Source organism: Semicossyphus pulcher, unplaced genomic scaffold, assembly GCF_022749685.1.
Source record: "Semicossyphus pulcher isolate SPU_LCO1_2020_fin unplaced genomic scaffold, fSemPul1.0.p SCAF_14, whole genome shotgun sequence".
NCBI lineage: Eukaryota > Metazoa > Chordata > Actinopteri > Labriformes > Labridae > Semicossyphus > Semicossyphus pulcher.
The window spans coordinates 19674349-19694012 of record NW_027211648.1 but is presented as its reverse complement, the minus strand read 5'-3'; the positions used below and the strand labels follow the sequence as shown (position 1 = coordinate 19694012).

The 19664-nt window shown below is 42.9% G+C and overlaps 1 protein-coding gene across 4 annotated transcripts in view; it reads left to right on the top strand.

The window, feature by feature from the left end:
* col12a1a (collagen, type XII, alpha 1a) overlaps positions 1-19664 on the top strand; it is a 54378-nt gene that overhangs the window by 9849 nt on the left and 24865 nt on the right. For 2 of the 4 annotated variants that reach the window (XM_069662177.1, XM_069662179.1), the window contains exons 3-16: positions 10405-10554; positions 10647-10766; positions 10877-11041; positions 11122-11268; positions 11794-11933; positions 12629-12758; positions 13490-13635; positions 14160-14289; positions 14407-14543; positions 15740-15869; positions 15975-16114; positions 16369-16501; positions 16695-16721; positions 17453-17592. In XM_069662177.1, coding sequence (XP_069518278.1) covers positions 10405-10554; positions 10647-10766; positions 10877-11041; positions 11122-11268; positions 11794-11933; positions 12629-12758; positions 13490-13635; positions 14160-14289; positions 14407-14543; positions 15740-15869; positions 15975-16114; positions 16369-16501; positions 16695-16721; positions 17453-17592 — 1835 coding nt within the window. Of the gene's footprint in view, positions 1-650; positions 930-1018; positions 1295-1376; positions 1650-6155; positions 6426-7923; positions 8191-8411; positions 8605-8695; positions 8818-10404; positions 10555-10646; positions 10767-10876; positions 11042-11121; positions 11269-11793; positions 11934-12628; positions 12759-13489; positions 13636-14159; positions 14290-14406; positions 14544-15739; positions 15870-15974; positions 16115-16368; positions 16502-16694; positions 16722-17452; positions 17593-19664 lie in introns of all 4 variants that reach the window. The other 2 variants (XM_069662180.1, XM_069662178.1) reach the window with 2 other exon arrangements.

The window sequence follows — 19664 nt, the reverse complement described above, 5'->3', positions numbered from 1 at the left end:
TCCTCATCAGATATTTCTCTTTAAGAGTTGGTGCCATACAGAGGAGCCAATACAATTAACAGAAAGCACCATAATTGTTACAGTACAGTATAAATTGTTGAACGTCAAGGCTCAGGCAAAATTTGATCAAGTTACACAAGCTTAGCCTGCCAATGAACATACCAAAAAACCTGATGCATGCTTCTTGAATAAGCTCTATCAGTCCATATGTTATCATTTACTGAGAACCCACAGAGACTGGAACAACAGTGCTTTTATGACTTGACCATAATTCTGATTCTGAAGGCCAGCCTCTGAGCTGTGGTTGTTTAATGCGGTGAAAGAATGATGATACCAAACAATAGGCTTATTGATACCGAAGCCTGTAGTCCCAAACCACACACCACTTATTGGGCATTCACTGCTTGGTAACTGAATTTTTTTTCACCTTAGCTGAACAAGGTTACAGAAATGCTTTGCTTTTCAGCTAGGCGTAAAATGAAGTTGATGTCTGTGGCCAAAGCAATGGGCAGGGAGGAGAAGGAATACAAAACAGCTACATTTGCCCCATAGATCTTACAGATTTACTCATTTGCAACTTTTCCATGTTTTGGACATTTGCACTGGCTTTGAATGACAGACATTCATAACAACTTATCTTTTACTTTCAGGTCTGCTTCCACCCACGAGCTTGGTGTTTTCCGAGATTACTTCCCGAAGCTTCCGTAGCACCTGGACACCTCCTGCTGCAAATGCCATGTCCTACCTGGTGCGTTTCCGCAAGGCTGAAGACGTCACTGGAGACTATGTTACCCTGGCAGTGCCCGGTGATACCACTACTGCTGTTCTGCCCCACTTAACTCCCCTCACCACCTACGAGGTCAATGTCTTCGCTCAGTATGACAAAGGAGACAGTTTCCCTTTGATTGGTGAAGAGACCACTTTAGAAGGTGAGATAGACTTACTCGGTCCAAGTCCAACTCTGTAAAAGTCGTCAGAATGAGAATGTTTAGGATCTAAAATTTGCTTTCCTTTTCAGAGCAAGGGACTGTTCGAAACCTAAGAGTTTCAGAGGAGACAATTGACAGCTTTAGGGTGTCATGGGAAGCTGCTCCAGGTCCGGTGATAAGGTATCGTCTGTCCTATATCCCGCTGAGTGGTGGTGGGGAAAATCTCGAGGCCCAAACCATTGGACCAGAGACTACTATAGTTCTCCAGGAGCTTTTCCCCCTTACAACCTACCGTGTGTCTGTGTCTGCTGAGTACTCTACAGGCATGGGGGATGACATGCAAATAGATGGAACCACCAAGGAAGGTGAGTTAGAAAAACATGTTCTCCGGAAATTTGTTGTCTGCGCATTGGAAATGAATTACTGATCCATTTTTTTTGCTTTCAGTCCGTGGCTCTCCTCGTGATCTTCGTGTCTTTAATGAAACCATCTCTACTATGAAACTGGCATGGCAGGCTGCTCCAGGAAATGTCCTTCAGTACCGCATTGCCTTCAAACCTTCTGAGGGCGGTGAAAGGAAGGAGATATCTGTCAAGGGAGATACAACCCTGGCTCTGCTGAAGAACCTCCAACCAGCCACTGAATACGAGCTGTTTGTTAGCGCTCGCTATTCTTCTGGTGTGGGTGAACCTCTTCTGGGCACCGGAACCACCTTGGAAGGTAAGGGAGAACACTACATTGCTAATGTCTTTTTTGAGACCTTTGACGCATGGTTCATTGGATTTTTACAGCCAATGTGTGACAGATATTTGAACCATGCTTTGTTGCTTTAGACTCAGGAAACCACATTTGTTGTTATTGTTATTTTGTTAAGTTTATGAGATCCTGCTTGATGTAAAACTACTGGAATTGGGTCAGTTTTCTCCCCTCAAGTCCTTTTAAGACTGTAGCATTCGGTATTTCTCACAGACTACATCCAAATTAAGGAAGTTAAGCTTTTGCTTTGTAAGGTTGGTTGGGTATATGGGCTGCGGTTAGAGGGGAAAAGACAGGAATGTGGAACTTGCTGTAGTACTTTTGGCATTGAGTGAAGGTTAGGGTGGCTTTGCCGCCCTGAAGGCAGCGAGATGGAAATGGGTGGGGTGCTTGTAAACTTTGAGAACATATGAAATGGCTTGGAACAGACTTTGACAGCCATATGCCTGCTTGGTAATGCCTTTACATCTTGGCCTGAGACATAGAATGTATTGTGTAACAGAGTGTATACAACTTTAATATTAGTGACTGGAGACTATGTTAAGTACAGTTCAACTGACACTGGGTTAATTGAAGGAAATGATACATACCATAGATGGTTGTTTATAGACGGTGTGGATGACACAACAGGGGGCAGGTCTTCTGTTGACGTCACACACAGTCAGATGAGGGATCGTTGTAGTGCCTCACCACAGGAGACGAAGTCAAAAAGAGTTCTTTTGAGAGAGAAGGTGGGAGGTTATAGCTCTGGGGGGGGGGCACTTACCAACAGAGGAGCATACCTAGCTTTCAGTCCGTCTCACTTATAATTGTGAAACCAGTGAATGAAATATGAAATTAGTAGAACCTGGCTGAGCATTGAATTATAGTGTGGAGTTAGCAACCCAATATTTTCTTTCTGTTTTGTTCAACTTTTGTATGCCGAGATGAAAGCAGCACAGCGGCTGTCTGTAATCTTGTCCATGGTTACTGGACTTGAAATGGACTCATCTCTGAGGGCAGTTTGAGGCCACAGACACATCAAAGCAGCTCTATTTATCATAATAGCTAGGGGAGGGGGGGGCTTTTTGTTCCTTAATGTCTTCTTCCTGCACTCCTTGAAGTAGTAACGCTCAATTTAATGGATATTTATTGCAGAGCACATGGACTTGTGCAGAAGGTTTAAAAGCAAAACTCTAGAAATTTAACATTTTAGCAACAAATTAACATCTGGAATAAATAATTTTTATATTTACATGACTGCATGTTTGTTTTTTTGCTGTTTTTTCCTATTTTTTTCTGTTCCCACACTGACCAAAGGGCTTGGTTGTGGTCTTCGAATTTGTTTCCACATGTCAAATCTGTGCTGTCATCTCCCAAACACCCCCACAGGAAAAAGCTCCATGACAAAGCACTTTGTTTAGCCAGCTCCATTAAGCTGTCATGACGTCAGCATGCCTCAACACTGATCTCATTGTTTTGAGTGTCACTCACTTTGAGTGACCCTCTCTGTGAAGTCCATGTGGGCGAGAACTGGAAGAGAGTGGCTCGCACAAAGCCCTCCCTTGTGGCTAACGGTGAATGGTAGCCAATACAGAAGCCTTGAGCAGGACAGGATTATAACTTCCTGAAATGACTCAGGAGGAGGAAAAATAAGGTGTCATTGTGAATGCTTAGATGAACATCACAAATATGGTAATTATAAACAAACATGGGAAAATGATTTACTTAAGATGAGGCAGTTTTATCCAGCATGTGGAGGACGTTACCTTAGAGGACCTTGTAAGCTGTTTGAGCTGTCCGTCTGGTCACAGTGAGAACTGTCTGTTCATCTTCCTTAAGGGTGGGGCAAAGGACAGGCAGAGGCAGAGAGCGAGAGAGAGAGAGAGAGAGAGAGAGAGAGAGAGAGAGAGAGAGAGAGAGAGAGAGAGAGAGAGAGAGAGAGAGAGAGAGAGAGCGAGGATGAGTAGAATTAAAGGTTCTTCAAAAGATTATGTGAGCTACAATGCTTCAGGGTGGCCTAGTGGAACTGAGAGGTCAAATATTCAACCCCTGAAGCAGCCATTGCACCAAACTCTGTAATCATTAACTGCTTGTATGACCCGGCAAATGTTTCCTAATGTGCCTCAGGGACTTTGGTTCAATCTTTAACTTGGGCAGCAGAAGGCCAGGTGAAACTGCAGCATCTTGGTTTGATTTCCGTTTAAACTGATGCCTTTGGGAACTTTAAAGACGGACGTTTGGCTGTTTCAGCGGTTGTCCCAGACTGTTTTCCCTCGCCACTCTAAAGGTCCTTTGAGGTAAAAGGCCAGGGACAGACAACCTTGGCACAAAGACACTGACAGCTTCATCTTTGTGGCTCAGATGCATGCCGGCGTGAACCAAAAGCAATAAAGTGAGGAAGTTTGGGGTTGGGTGCCAGTGCTGAGATGGCACTTTGTCGTAACTATGTATTTCCTGCAGTCATTTTTGAGGAGTTTACAGAGAAAGCAAGGCTGAGTAAGTGAGAGCTCAGTTTGGTCTTTTGACTCAGTGTCTGTCTGCTTTTTTATACTGACATCCAAATAACTAACAAGGCTGGGAATCACCATAGACGTTGGCCTGTTGCACTGAGGAATCCAGCTGCCATAGAAAATCATTACGATTATTTTCCCAGCATGAGCTTGTCGACTTTTTATGAACATTTCTATCGCCTGCAGGCATTTTTGTAATAGCTGCAGCCATTTTCAAGCTTTAGACATCTTTGGCTGCAGATGTGAAGGTTATGCCAGCACATGTCCTGGAGCAAATCTCTCAGATGATCTTCTGTTATGTCACATGTGGTTTTCTGGAAAGAGGGTGAGGCTGTGAATTTGTGATCTGGTCTTGTCAACATTCTTAATTTGAGAGTACACTTCTCCTTGAAGGGTGGGAAGCAGTTGGAGAGCTGAGAAAGAAGATAATGAGATTCAAGTTACGTGTTTCTATGTTTATATACACAAGCCGCAGCAAATTCTCTCTGTTAAGAATTGTGACAGCCACGCAGATAGAGTTATGATAGTGGGCGAATGCATATATTACATGCAAACTGAAGTTTTCGCTAAATCTGTGCACCATGTGTTTCATGTATGTGCACTCCTTCTCTTGAGCCTGTCTGCAACCTGATGAAAAGCGAGCCACCGTCTGCAGAAGTCATTATCTCGCGATCCTTTCGTCCTTGGTTCACACACAGCCGGAAAAGTCAGTCAAGGTTATCCTCTGCTTTTGGCAAAGATAACCCCTTTGATGGATTGATCTGGATTTTTATAAGCGGCCCACACTGTTTTCATGCTCCTCCAAAATCTGGAACTCTTCATTAGTCGATGCTCGTGGCCATTACTCCTTAAATCAGGCCTCTGCTCTGAAGGTGCGTTCTGCTACGCTTGGTGGCCAGGGCTGCTGCTGTTGTTACTGTTCAGATCAGTTTCTTATGCATCCTTAATAGATGGATGCTAAGAAGGACTTATCGGTTGACATATAGACGATATGACTGCTGGTTCTGCGGCACGGTTGATTAACATTTCCGAATTTCCATGCATCGCACTTGTGGTTGATTTGTGATGCATCCTGCTCTTTGCAATTGGCTCTTTCATTAAACCATATCTGGTGAGGGTTGATGAATGAAGTTTGAGATAGACCACCCGGCTGCACTGCTTTCCCTGTGATTATTTTGCCATTAGGTGCTGGCATGCAGGGGCCGAGGGGCTTGAATGAGGATTAGGATCCCGGAGGTTGTGTGGGAGGCTGCATGTGGCAGCCCATTCTGGTGCGGTGCATCCTCTAAATGGCAGCCAGACTGGAGTGATGAGAGTCCATCACTCCATGGGCATCCCTCTCAGCCAAGCATGTGTTGGCTGCTTGTCATGAAACACCACCACAAATTCCCTCCACTGTATTTCTTTCCCTCTCTGCTCTCAGATGGTCTCTCGGGAAAAGTGAGCGAAGGAGGAAAAGGGAGAGAGCGCAACATCTGCGATTGTAGCAAACGCACATTTGTGGATCAGGTTTCATCTGTTTCTATGGAAAATTAGAGTGCTGCCGGGAGAGCCACTAAGGATATGTGATTTGTGATTAGTTTTGCAGAGATTTTTCCACCAGTCTGTAATTATGAAGGGAGAAATTCACGTTGTTCAAGCAGATCCTTAAGGGTTAAAACAGAGACAGATGAGCGATTTAATGCTGAGGTTTCTCTCGCTGACCATTTTGTGTCTCACTCACTTTGTCAATCCTCCGTGTAGCTGCATTAGAAAGGAACACCACATGTACAAAACATGTTTGTACCTCGGTACTAACACAGCTTAGTCCAATTATTTTGCATCAGACCAAATCAAAACAAAGAAAATCTGTGAGAGTTCTTTAGGTAAACAGAAGTAAACCTGTAGTGCTACTTATTCTCTGTCTCCATCTCCATGATGTATAGACTGATGTCAAACTTTATTTTCTCTAACTCTGTTCCTTTTTATTCATCCACAGAGCTCGGCTCACCCAGAGACTTGGTGACCAGTGATGTCACTGAGAGCAGCTTTGCTGTGTCATGGGAGGCGGCCCCCGGTAACGTTCGTCGGTACCGGATCAAGTGGAAGTCTCTTTTCACTAACGAGGAGGGAGAGAAGGCAATCTCAGGAGACACCACGGCCACAGTTCTAGATGGTCTGACCCCGGAAACACGTTATCAGGTCTCTGTGTTTGCAGCCTACGGCCATGGAGAGGGCCAGCCATTGGTTGGAGAGGAAACTACGGATGGTAAGATACTTTAGCTACTCCGCAAAACACTTATGCCAAATATTTCCCTTTTCCCTTCTTCTTTGAGAACACTTTTCTCCTCTTTTGCTTGCACTTTATTTTTCTATCCTAAATGTCACACCTTTGGGATTTCCCAAAAAGTGTGAAGCTAAGGTAAATGTGAAACCAAAGCTCAAAAGCCATAAACTCTTTAGGACCACAAAGGGACAGCTGCATGTTTTCTGCTTGCATTATTTATTTTTTATGTGTAACTGTTAAAAAGATCATTTTTAAAGCCAAGGATGCAGTTCAAGACGTCCATGTAATAAACACATCTTAGGCCATAATATTTCGTATGCCTGTTGAGTTAGAGACATAATTTAGGAGATCATCACTGTGAAATATGGGGCAGTGAAGCAGGTTTGAAAAGGATCCAGGAAACACAGCTTAGCTGTTAGCACCATTTGTAAGCAACACCTACCGTTCTGCAGGGAGATAACGTCATAGCTGTTGGCGCAGGCCTGAGCCGTCAAGGATACAGAGTCTTTGTGTGCAAGTCTTTAAGACTGTGCGTGTGTGTTATATGTATGTACAAAGGTGATGTAATATCCAGCACACCTGCACAGGGGTTTCATGAGAGAGATGAGATGCAGGGCAGATAGACGCTGGCCTCTCCCTTGTTAGACTACACTCATGCCTGGATGAGAAAAGCACATTGAGTGGAAACTCGCACCAGTTGGGAGGGACTTTGTCCACCAGTTAGTGAAATGGAATGTGCCCAAGGAAAAACATTTCCAACCATCATTATTGTTTATTGATTCTGGCAAGCGAGAAAAGCAGCAGACATGCACAGCGAACACAACTGCGAGGCAGCTCTGTAGACTTAGATGTTCACTTTGCTCCCACTATCTGCTGTTCTCTTTGCATGCTCTCGACTCCTATCACAGGTCTCTCAGGGCAGAGTCACACACGGCAAACTTGGATGCACTGTTTTTTTCCATCAATAAAAGTCGTCCCTCTGAAGTGGAGCGTTCTGAATATTTTCCTTGTTTTCGGCCTCTGACAGCTCTAAGTTGCCTTTCCTGCTCTGAATAGAAGAAATGCTCGAAAGGATGCACAATGGAAAGAAATAGAACTATGGCTTTGCTTAAATTCACTAGATTTCCAAGCCTGGCGCCCAAACCCACCAACTAAACACGATCAATCATGTAAATTTGGGCCTGTTTAATGTATACCTCTGTAAATGTGAAATATTTGGGTAGGTTTGTGTCCACACGCATTTGGAAACTGAGCAGATATCCGGATGAAAGACTGTGAGGTAGCCAAGCGTGTAACTATTTAGTTTACTTACCAGCAGGAAAGCTATGCTGCTTATATTTCCAAAGGTATATGGGTATATAGGCGCCTTAGCGCACATTTAGCGTGCATTCCCATCTGAACAAGGCCCAAAATCTACATTTTCCCCCAGACCATCCATTCATCATTTCTCCTCTTTTAACCTTTCTTTCCTTCTTTACAGTCTCGGCAGCTGGCAGAATAATTGCTGTCTCTGAGGAGGCGGAGAAGAGCATGAAGGTGACATGGCAACCAGCACCTGGAAATGTACTCAACTACCGCGTTACCTACAAACCAAAGGTGGGAGGGCGGCAGCTCGCAACCAAGGTGCCCGGTGGCACGACCTTTACTGTTCTGAGGCGCCTTACTCCCCTCACCACCTATGACATCACTGTTCTGCCTGTCTACCGTTCTGGAGAAGGCAAAGCGAGGCAAGGAGAAGGAACAACATGTACGTTGGTCTATCAGGCAGCACACCACAAATGTTTCTCTTTCTGATGCCAAGTTACTGATTATCCAATACAGACTCAACCACATCCTCATCACAATCATAATCAACTCTCTCTAAATGACTAAAGCCATATTACGGTTAATGTGCACATTTATCTTCATTCGAGGATTTTGTTCTTCATATTTAATCATTCAGTTCACAATTTCCTCCTCTCTTCCTAGTGACACCTTACAAAGGTCCCAGGAACCTCCAGACTTCAGAGCCCTCTAAGACCAGTTTCCGTGTGACCTGGGACCCTGCTCCCGGTGATGTTAAGGGCTACAAAGTCACTTTCCACCCTGTAGGGAAAGACATTGACCTGGGAGAACTTCAGGTCGGTCCCTATGACAACACTGTGGTGCTGGAGGAGCTGAGGTATGTCTTTAGGCTGGTATTTCCTAATCTTCAGTATATCGTGCAAAAAAAAAAAAAAAAATCTGACGATTACATGTCTTTTGTTTGACAGAGCTGACACCAAATACAGCGTGAATGTGTTTGGTGTGTTTGAAGGAGGCGAGAGTATGCCATTGGCTGGAGAGGAGGCAACCACTCTCACTGAAACACCCGATCCTCCGTTTTATGTGCCAGGTAAAGTTATCTAAAATTGTGCTATAATCTCACATATTTATGACAAAAATCTGAAATATAACCAAAGGAATAACATGTTCTCTGCTAAAATTAACTATAACATGAACCACTGAAGTGGTTTTACTCTCTGCGCCTGTCATCTGTTAAAGCAGTGTCTCCAGTGTGTTATGTCTCTTGGAAGCAATAGTCAAACATTGAGACTCTTATCACTTAGTCAAGTTTAGCTTAGGAATATTCGATGTAAACTCACGCCTCATAAAAGCTGAAGAGTTTCTCTAAATGCCTTTCCTCAAAGCTAATTGTCCCACCAAGTAACAGACGTAATGGCTGCTCCAGCTGTCTGCCCTTTTCTCGCTTACTTTACTGTGTCACTTTGGGCTTCCGCTTTTTATTTCCACTCCAAGCGCAGCCAGTGTAGATTCAAGCCATACGCATATAATGTGTTTGCAGTTCTGAAAATGTTTTTACTACCTCGTGAGTCAGAGCGCGGCAGGCAGTAAGTGTGAGAAGAGGAAAAAATGTTGTGCTTGCTGGAAGGAACTGTAAAGGTCAGTTTGGCCGCCCAGCTGCAGGTCTGTTCCTAATAAGGACGCAGATTCAGAGACAGACGCAGCTTCAGAAGATAAAAGAGAAGAGGTGAGAGAATCTTACCCTCCCCTGTACTGTAGACAGACTGCAGGTCAGCTCTTAACAAGCCGCTGGAACTTTAGGCCAAGAAAGTTATACTTGTGGCAAAAGCCTTACATAACATTGTCTTTTAATACTTGTCTTGTTAACACTACAAATGTTATTCTTTCTTTCTTTGTTGATCTACCTCTAGCTGACATGTTTCTGTAACTCTGCAGACTTTCATTGTAGTCCCTTCTTTCTTGCCAGTGGAATCTTGACAGCTGTCTGCCCGCCAATGGGGTGGGGTCTTAGTTTCCCCTGTCAGCAAACGATCTGTAAATCAAATATGTAACCTGTTTTCAGTTGCAGACAGTGGCAGTTAGTGCAACATCTGCCTTTCTCCAGTGCACATCTGCAGCCCTTTTTTTTAGGTGCCGAGGATCAGAAGCTTTCCTTGTCATCAAACAGTTGTTTGGAAAACAGGATCTGAATGTTACCGTGTACCTCTGGAGGGCACAGTTATCTCTTCTATGGTGGCCTTTGATATGTCACAGGCCATTAAAGGCTTGCTCTCCTGATTTGCCTCGGGGACTCGTGGATCCAAACAAGAACAACTGAGAGGAAAAACTGCCTCGACATGCCAAAAGACAAGAAGATGATCATTATAACACCTGGAAAAATAAAGTTCTCATTGAATGTTTTACTTCATGCTTTGTAATATGTTGTTATGTTGTTGATTATACCCTGGGTGATGTTTGATCTTTTGTTTGGTTCAAGGCTTAAAATGAAATTGTGTTCTTATCTCTTTCTTTCCTTTACCTCTCGCACCTCTTTGAGCACCTCTTTCATCATTACAATCCACCACACACACACAACATTTTATGTACATGAGAGTTGAACATGGATTTTCTTTAAAATACTTAGTTTGAAACAGTCAACTTTGTCCAATAAAGACACTTATTAATGTTGCCCTTACAGATGTAACTTGTAGGACCACAGCACAGGCTGACATTGTGCTGCTGGTGGATGGGTCCTGGAGTATCGGACGTCTCAACTTCAAGACCATTCGTGCCTTCATCGCCCGTATGGTGGGAGTCTTTGACATCGGCCCTGACAGGGTCCAAATTGGTGGGTACAATCAGAATAAGGACAGATATATTTGATTCATGATCTGAAAAGATCTCTGCATAAGTATGACACAAGTATTTTTTTGTCTTTAGGTCTTGCTCAGTACAGTGGAGACCCAAAGACTTATTGGCACTTGAATGAACATCCAACCCGGGACTCCCTCCTGAATGCTGTGGCTAACCTGCCCTACAAAGGAGGAAACACCCTGACTGGTACTCTAATCTATGTTTGTCTAAGTTAATTTACAGCTCCTTGGAACAGCCCATATTATTCTTCTGCGAGCACACTCTTAGATTGTGCATCTGTGATGTTATCTTTGCAGGTCTGGCTCTGAACTACCTCCTCCAGAACAATTTCAAAGAGAATGTCGGGATGCGACCCAACGCTAGACAGATCGGTGTGCTGATCACTGACGGCAAATCCCAGGACGACGTCAATGTCAACTCTCAGGCCTTGCGCGATCAGGGCATTGAGCTCTATGCCATCGGTAAGCTTAAATCAGCTTACACAAACTAATTGTATGAATTAAGGTAATAAATGGTAAGAACTCTAAATGTCTTCTTTTAGGTGTGAAGAATGCTGACGAGAACGAGTTGAGGTCCATTGCCACTGATCCGGATACTATCCACATGTACAATGTGGCTGACTTCTCCTTCCTGTTGGACATTGTTGACGGCCTAACTGAAAACCTCTGTAACAGCGTCAAGGGCCCAGGTACTTATGAGTTTACATTAAAATATGCATCATTGAGGAACAGTATACGGGACTGCAAGAACAGAAGCCCTCTTATTTACAAAAAAAATCCTTCATTCCAAGTGATAGGGAGTATAAACATAGAGTGTATCATCCCAGACCTGCAGACAGTTGCATGGCTGGCCAAATGTGGAAATCAACACTGGAAGCAAAGAGCAAGCCAAGCGCTTAAAATGATTACAGACTATTATTTTCTTCTTCTACTAATATTCTTTCAGCCTCCCTGGAGTAGGAAATCATCCGCTCCTTAATTCAATTAAAGAGCTGCTATCGGTTACTGTAGGGGAACTCCTCAGAGAGGATGGAGGAGTCTCAATAAGTACTGTGGTGTGTGATTCTGTTAGGACATATTAGTAAACAGGCAAGCTTCTATCTACTGCTGGGTCTATTTTTTACTAGCTTATTCGTGTATAACTGAAGTCACTAAGTGATGCTATACTTTTTTATGACGATGTTTAATGTCTTCTTATGCTTACATCTGAATAGGAGGTGCACCAGATGCTCCTACTAACCTGAGAACATCCGAGGTGACTCACCACTCCTTCAGAGCTACCTGGGACGCCCCTGAAGACCCCGTGGAGAAGTTCCGTGTCGAGTACATGACTGCGTCTGGACTTCCAGAACAGGTATTACCTGCCAGATAGAAGAATGCATCTGCCTCACCACTAACTCAATCATTCACAAAGCTGCAGGAAGTGTAGCACATCTCCCTGTGCTGGTGTTAAGGTTTTAGTTGGCTGTAGTGTGTCCTGATCCACTGTTTTTGCAAGTAATGGGAATCTCCACTCAAGCTTCTATTTCCAGCCTCCGGTTTGTTTTGGCCTCTCGTTGTTTAGGTTTCTAATTACATTAAGATCTCACACAGGGAAAGGAAACAAAAACAGCTCTCAGTTTAGAGGATTAGAAAGCAAATAATGACCTTATGATAGCTCTATTGGCAAGCAGGGTTTTGGCTCCGCAGTCTGCGGAATAGATGCATCTTTGGTGTCTGATTCCAATTACATGTAGGAAGATGTTTGTTTTTGTCGAGCTCCCATGGTTTTGTTTAACAGTGAACATAGAGGATGAGGTTTTATTATTGTTTATGCATCTGGAAGTGAAGCACATGCTGAGTTTGGCAGGGGGATTTTTGCTTTTAATTGGATAGCTTTACAAAACGCTCAAGTCAATCATGTCAATAGATAGAGCCTTTGGTTGTTACTAAACTTCTTTTTGCAGAAAGTATCTACATGCACCTAAAGTTATCAATAAGCTTTGTGTCGCACACTGTCACAGACGATTCCTTTAGCTGCAGAGTTCTAACTTTCCCCCTCTGCGTTAGGTGTTTGTGGACGGGACTGAGAGCACAGTGGTTCTCCAGGGCCTCACCCCTGAGACAAAGTACATGGTCAACGTCTACTCGGTGGTGGGAGAGGAGAGCAGCGAGCCTCTTGACGGAGCTGAGACCACACGTATGTCATCTCTTTCTGGCACTTATCATTTGATTTAAGGAGATTCACATATACAGATCCATTTAGGGTAAACTTTGCAAGTGGAAATGTACACTGCTGAAACTAAGCTGCTTAATAACAAATCACCTTTCTTGGCTCCGATCACCCAGATAAATGGGCTTGTCACACAGCAACAGTTTAAATTTCAGCTGGCTCTTGACCAATAATTTACCTTCAACCTTTACTTTAATGAACCGCAGCTTGTAAGCACCGAGTAAGCATAACACCAATTTAATGCACTCAGTGACTGCACTTCCTCTGTCTCCTGGGTCTTCATTTCTTAAATTTCAAAGGTATATATCTTGGTCTGTCTTACCATGTGGCTGCAGAAAGATAGTCAATCTTAATTAGACAGAAATTCAAAAGGCAAATACATGATTACACTGGGCGTAAGTTTATGTTCTTTCTTTCTTTCTTTTAAGATGTTGTTAATAGTTTTATTGGTGCTCTCTAGAGTAGCAAAGAGTTAACAGTGTTATATAGCATCAATAAAAGTTCTTATAAAACAGCACAGATTGTTGAGATTACACAGTTTGAATGGCCTGAGAACATTTTCCTGCAATCAAAGGATAATCCCTAAAAAGTGTGTGTATCGGCTCCTTTGGATAACTTGTATGGATAAGAAGTGTGTGTGTGTATTTATGTGTATTCACATGTTAAATTGCCGTTAACATCACTTTCTCGTTGTCTAGTGCCCCTGAGCGCCGTGAGGACGATGGACATTTATGATGAGCAGACCACCACCATGCGGGTGAGATGGGAGAGGGCGCAGGGTGCCACTGACTACATGCTGCTCTACAGCGCCATCAATGCCACTCAGCCAACAGCTGACCAGGAGGTAAGAGACATTCACAGAAAGCACTGAGAATACATCCTATCTGAGCGCTCGGGCGTGCAGCCAATCAGCTGTGGATTTGACGGATTTAAACAAGGAACAAGCGACCACATTCACATGTGTTTATGAGTAGACAGGATCACACGTTCGCATGCATTCATATGCACCAAACACGAGAAGTGACCAGACACTTCGGCTTACTGTCAGCACTTCTTGACATGACATTTTACAAAGCCACCAGTGTTCGCCTCACCATTCAGCACACAAGGCAAAAGGGAAAACACAGAGAAACATTGTCAGTCCCGAGGGGGTGGGTGAACCATGAGCTCAGTCTGCCAAGGGAACATCATCATTTGTTTATGAGGTGTCAAACCCAGTGGGTCAAAACCGGAATCAGCAGATGTGTCGCAACCAAAATATTTCTCCCACTGTTGTTATCCAAATGTCTCTGTCTACGTCACTGAGGAGTCCCTGTCATCTGCTTCCCCTTTGACCTTCTGATATTCTTTGCTCTGGTCCCTTTGCAGATCAGAGTGGGAGGGGATACAGCCGATGTCCAGCTGGTGAAGTTAACCCCCAACACGGCCTACTCACTCTCCCTGTTCGCCCTGTATGGAGAGTCAGCAAGTGAACCACTGACCAAGCAGGGAGTCACTCGTATGTACCTTAAAAATCATCATAGATTTCATTAAGGCACATGTATTGCTTATTGTTCATGTGTGGGCCACAGTGGACTCTCCTGAAACTAACACTAACCTTCTTCCTGTTGTTCAGAGCCCCTGCCACCTGCGGGCGAGCTGAAGGTTCGTGACATCACCCACAGCGCCATGAGGCTCATTTGGGATGCTGCTCCTGGACCTGTTCGCAAGTACCTTGTCACCTACAAGCCCGAGGATGGAGATGCAAAAGAAGTGAGTTTGGTTCCGACCCTCTTCTTTCCTTGGTATTGCTGAAACAATGGAATACAAGTAAACAAGATATCAGCAGCTTATGTTTTTAGCAGCACCAAACCCTGATGATTTTCCTACAAACCTTCATTGCCTGTAGTCTGTTTGAGCCATTAGGTTTGATGGTGATGAATTTCTATCAATATTTTTGACTGATGGCTCGATATATTGGCTGAGAGCTCCTAATGGAAACTGCAGGCGACTGGCCGGACGTTGGGGAATGTTTTGGAGTCCTATGAAAAGGTTATGAAATTCTCAGAACACAGTTTTTGGGGGATTAAAGTGAGGTTTTAGTACAGGGGATTGGACCAATACTTTATGGTTGTATGTCGCCCTTTGGGAGTTGTAGGGCAACAGCAGCAAACCTTGTGGTTTGCCTTTGCTACTTTCTTAGACATAAATCAAGTTGAGTTGATCCTTAAAGCTCCAACGATGGAAACACACATGTGAAAGTCACCCAGAGTGCCAAATTGTGAATGTCAGAAATCTAGTGTGTGGGAAGAGGGAACCTACTACCCAGAAAGTAGCAGAATGTCATGTTGAACCTCATGAATCATGTGATAGAGCTCAATAAGCGACTATAACTCCTCGCAACACAGTAGGCATATTCCCATATTATTCCAGGTGAAGACTTTCATGGTTTCATTGTCCAGGAAGACAAATATGTTGTCTGTTAAACTCAAATTAAAAGGCGGAAGATCTGACAAACATATGGAACTGTTCACGCTAATGAGTGTTCAGAATGAATCCCTTAATTGCAATTTCTTGAAATGAACCTAGTAAAACTTAATGGAATCAAGAGCCATAAAAGCAGTGGGTCGTTTCATAGAAGTAATCCAGGTGTTTGGTCGAAATCTGTTGCTTTTTTGTTGTGATTCTTGTTTGTTCACATTTTCCTCTGGAAACAAACAGTTTTATACCTTCAAGTCAAGTTTCCTACCAGTCTTATTAGGCGCACATTCCGGCTGTCGCCGGTATTCCAGGAAAGTGGTGCTGTGAACGGAATTACAATTTCACAAGACTTGGCAAATTTTGGCTGAAGAGAAAAACATCTGAAGTTCTTTTAACGTTTAAAGTTATTTTGACATGATTTGCAAAGCTCCATATATTTGCAAATGGATTTCATGAAATGATATTAAACAAGCGTGTTTATTCTACAGCTGGAAGTAGAAGGAAGTGTGACCACCAGAATACTCGACAACCTGATCTCACAAACTGAATATGGCCTGGCTGTTACTCCCATCTACGATGAGGGACCTGGTCAGCCCATGTTGGGAGAGGGAATCACTGGTAAGAATGAAAATTGTCATTATTATGACATTAAAGATGATATCATTGGCTGTTTCCCTTAATGAGATAAAGATTACACTTAACGTTCCTCCCTCTCCTCTGAAGATGTGGTTCCTGCCCCAAAGAACCTGCAGTTCTCTGATGTAACCCAGACCAGCTTTAGAGCCACCTGGGAGCACGGAGCCCCTGACGTGGCTTTGTACCGCATTGGCTGGACTAAGAAGGGAGATACCAACTTCCAATACGTAAGAAAGAAACATCTGTCCAAATATTTACAATTCATGCAGGTATTTATTCATGAGTCCTGCAGGAAGCATTTTGGCGATGCTTTTAAAAAGACCTCCAGAGGAGGCAGTGAGAACATCTAAAAAACAGACCTTTGCACCAATCCGGTTATAATCCCTCTAAAATGGATCTTGTGTTGTGTTAGTGGTTTGTATTGGCAAAATATTTTAGTCAAGTGCCTTCCCACATGCTCTGTTTGTGTTTTCCTCATCAGGCCATTCTGAACAATGATGACACATCCCACGTTCTGGAGAACTTGGAGCCAGACACGCCCTACGATGTGTCTGTCACTGCAATCTATCCTGATGAATCAGAGAGCGAGGATCTGCTGGGCACTGAGAGGACATGTAAGATGCACACACACCCCGGCTGCTCTGTGATAATGAATAAACACTCACTATAGTAACACTGTTCTTCTCGACAGAATCTCTGTTGCATTGACCAGTGATTAACCTTTTGTTTTTACCTTTTGGAACTATGCTGTGAAAAATGTTTAGCGAAGGGTATCCCCATTATACCTTTGTATTTTTGCCTCTATAGTGTCCAGGCAAGGTGGTAGTAGCTCAGGTAAGTATTTGTGGTAAAGAAAGAGGATGCTTTTTATTTCAAGTGCTGAAAGCATGTTTATTACTCCAACCATTGGAGAATCATCATTTCATCATCAAGCTGGGCCCTTAACCCATCCACTGCTCCAATGGTGCTGTGCTGCAGCTGAAACAGCCAGTTTAATTATGTGTTTGTTTGTCCATGTCGTCTCTTTTTGTCCCATTGTCCATGCCAACCATCCCATGGCTGTTTCTCATCATATTCACACTCAGTCAAATGTCCATTCATGGCTGAAGAAGGATTTCAACGATGCATGCCCTTGAAAAACAGGGATTTGAATCCTTTCCCATTCCATCATCCATCATCCGTCATCTTTTCATCCATCCATCTATCATCGCATTCATCCATGCATTTATCAGTCCATCCATTATCATCCTTTCATCAATCCATTGCTGTTCAAGAGAATCCATCACTGCTTCCGAAAAGACAAAATCCCAGACAGGGATCGTCTTTTCTTCTTTAAAGCTGCAATCCTTGATACAAAGACCTTTAGCTATACATAAAGTAAAAAAAGTGCATCATGTAGAAGTTAATTAACTGATATTTTTAACATAAACTGCCTAAGGTATCAAGGACTGTGTCTTTAAAAGATGTTTTTCAGGAAATCCATGAAAGAAATGCTTCACCACTTATAACAGTAAAACTTATTGACATGGTTCTAACTGCGATATGTGTGTGCATGCGTTTTCCAGTAATTCAGGGACCTCCCACCAACTTAGTTGTGTTCAATGAAACCACCACCAGCATGAACGCCAGGTGGAATCCGGCTCCGGGCCGCGTCCAGAACTACAAGATCACTTATGTCCCAACAGCTGGAGGCAGGAGCCAGACTGTAAGTAACACAACAGACTAACACAACAATCCACACGATACACACTGTGTTCACTCTAGTTTGTGGGGAAAATATGAACTACTTCTTCTTTAAATGTCCTATTCTAGCCTGATTCATTGGAGCTCAATCTATAATTTATAAACAAGACAAACTGCTGTTCATGCAATTAAGCTCAATCAATAGATTTGTTTCTCCCTACAGAGATTTGCCTCATAGAAATAATAGTGTTCTGCTAAAACTCACATTAAGTTTAAAAGGCAGCATTAATGTGCTTCTTATTTTTTCTAAATATTTCCTGAGTCTGTAAAAGTCTCCTGCTGGTCATTGATTTTTTGGCTGCCCTACTGAAGTGCAAACGTCTTTCTGGATGAAAGTTGAATATTTCGTTTCAATTAGCTGTCAGACATTTCTCACTGTTTCCACAAGCCAGACTTAAAAGTAAGACTCAAATGTGCTAAATGGTGCATGCACACGCTCGTAGGAAAGACTACACAATGATAACCACACTGATAAGCTGCTTAAATCAACAATAAATGTCCCAACCAATTTTGGTGGAAATGTTTTCCCAACTACTTGGAATTTATTGGCTGTCAGGAGTTGCTTAAGGGAGATACATTTAAGTGTTGTAAAAGGTTCACATGACACATTGTGAGGGGCCGATCATTTAACAGCTCTTAAAAGAGATAGTAAACAGATATCCAGCGATCAAACATTTATCTTTACTGTGCTTTGATGGTTCCCATGCAGTCTGTGCTGCTTGGCCATCTGCAAGTTGTGTGTGTGCACTTAAAATTGAAAGCACTTTCCCTGTCAGGTAAGTGTATGTTTGTATAATGAGAGGGTACTCTGCTACAGGTGTGATACATTATATACAGTAGAGGGTGCTTAAAGTGGCTGTGCACACAAACGTAGTTATTAGTTCACTCTCTTTCACCTTTTAAAAAAAAAGGCTCAGATGGCATCCAACATTTGTCACGCTGGAGAGGGTAGCTGAGGGTTTAAAGTAATTTCTTGTAATTTACCCTGTCAGACGTTCTGTTAAAACTCAGCTTTAGTTAGCGTTTAATTGGTTGACCATAAGTTTCCCTTTTAACATAAAATGGAATATTTTCCTCTTTAGTGCTTAATTAAATTAAGTTGTGCTGATTGCCTGGGTGATATCATGCTGAAGGGTTGACGGAAAACTGGAAGCCTACACACTTGCATCAGCCAAGTCGTCTTGGTTCACTGTCAGGATTTCACTGACTATAGCTAGTCCAGGGAGGGTTGCATTATTTCGTCTGGGAAAACAAGTCTGTTTTCGGAAATGTCTGACACACATTTTTGCACTTGTGTACAAGAAAACTAATGCAGTGCCAAATGATAAATCATGCAGCCTTCTGTTTTTCTTGTGCTGTTAAAAGATTCATCTACTTGGTGTAGACACAGAGCTGTGTGGCAATAAATGAAACTATAAAAGGATTAAAATGAACATCAAAGCACAGGCGTATACGGTATTACACACGAATCTAAATGCTAGCATGGACTCCTAGCTCACTTAGACTTCCTGTTTGTCCTCACTCCCTTAAGCTTCTGCCAAAAGTAAAGTAGTAAATTCATCACCAGTCTTGACTGTTTAGAGAAGACATCCGACTGTTTCTGCCATCAGCATGCAGATTTACCTTGGCCAGCGTGCTGTGTATTTTTTCCAAAACATTCTTCCTCTGAAGTGTTTACAGACGAGTATTTTTTAAGGTGAAATTCTTTCCATAAAGTTATTGACATCAATTTATGAGATCCATGGAGAGTTGTTAAACTCTTGATCCCATCCAAGACATGGATCAAATATCTCGTCCGAGTGTGTCCTGGAGCTTCTACAGGTTGTTAAAAACCATAGCCAGACAGATGAACAAAAACAAGAGAGAATGAATCGACTAGGTGGCTTGTACTTCAAACTACTGAGGAAGTAAAGTATTATTTCAGTAGCTGAGTTAACCATGCTGTGTATGATTAACGATGGGCCACAAACATTTGTGACTGATTCCAAGAGTGGTAATTGTTGATGAAAGAAGATGTAAGTAAGCTAACATTTA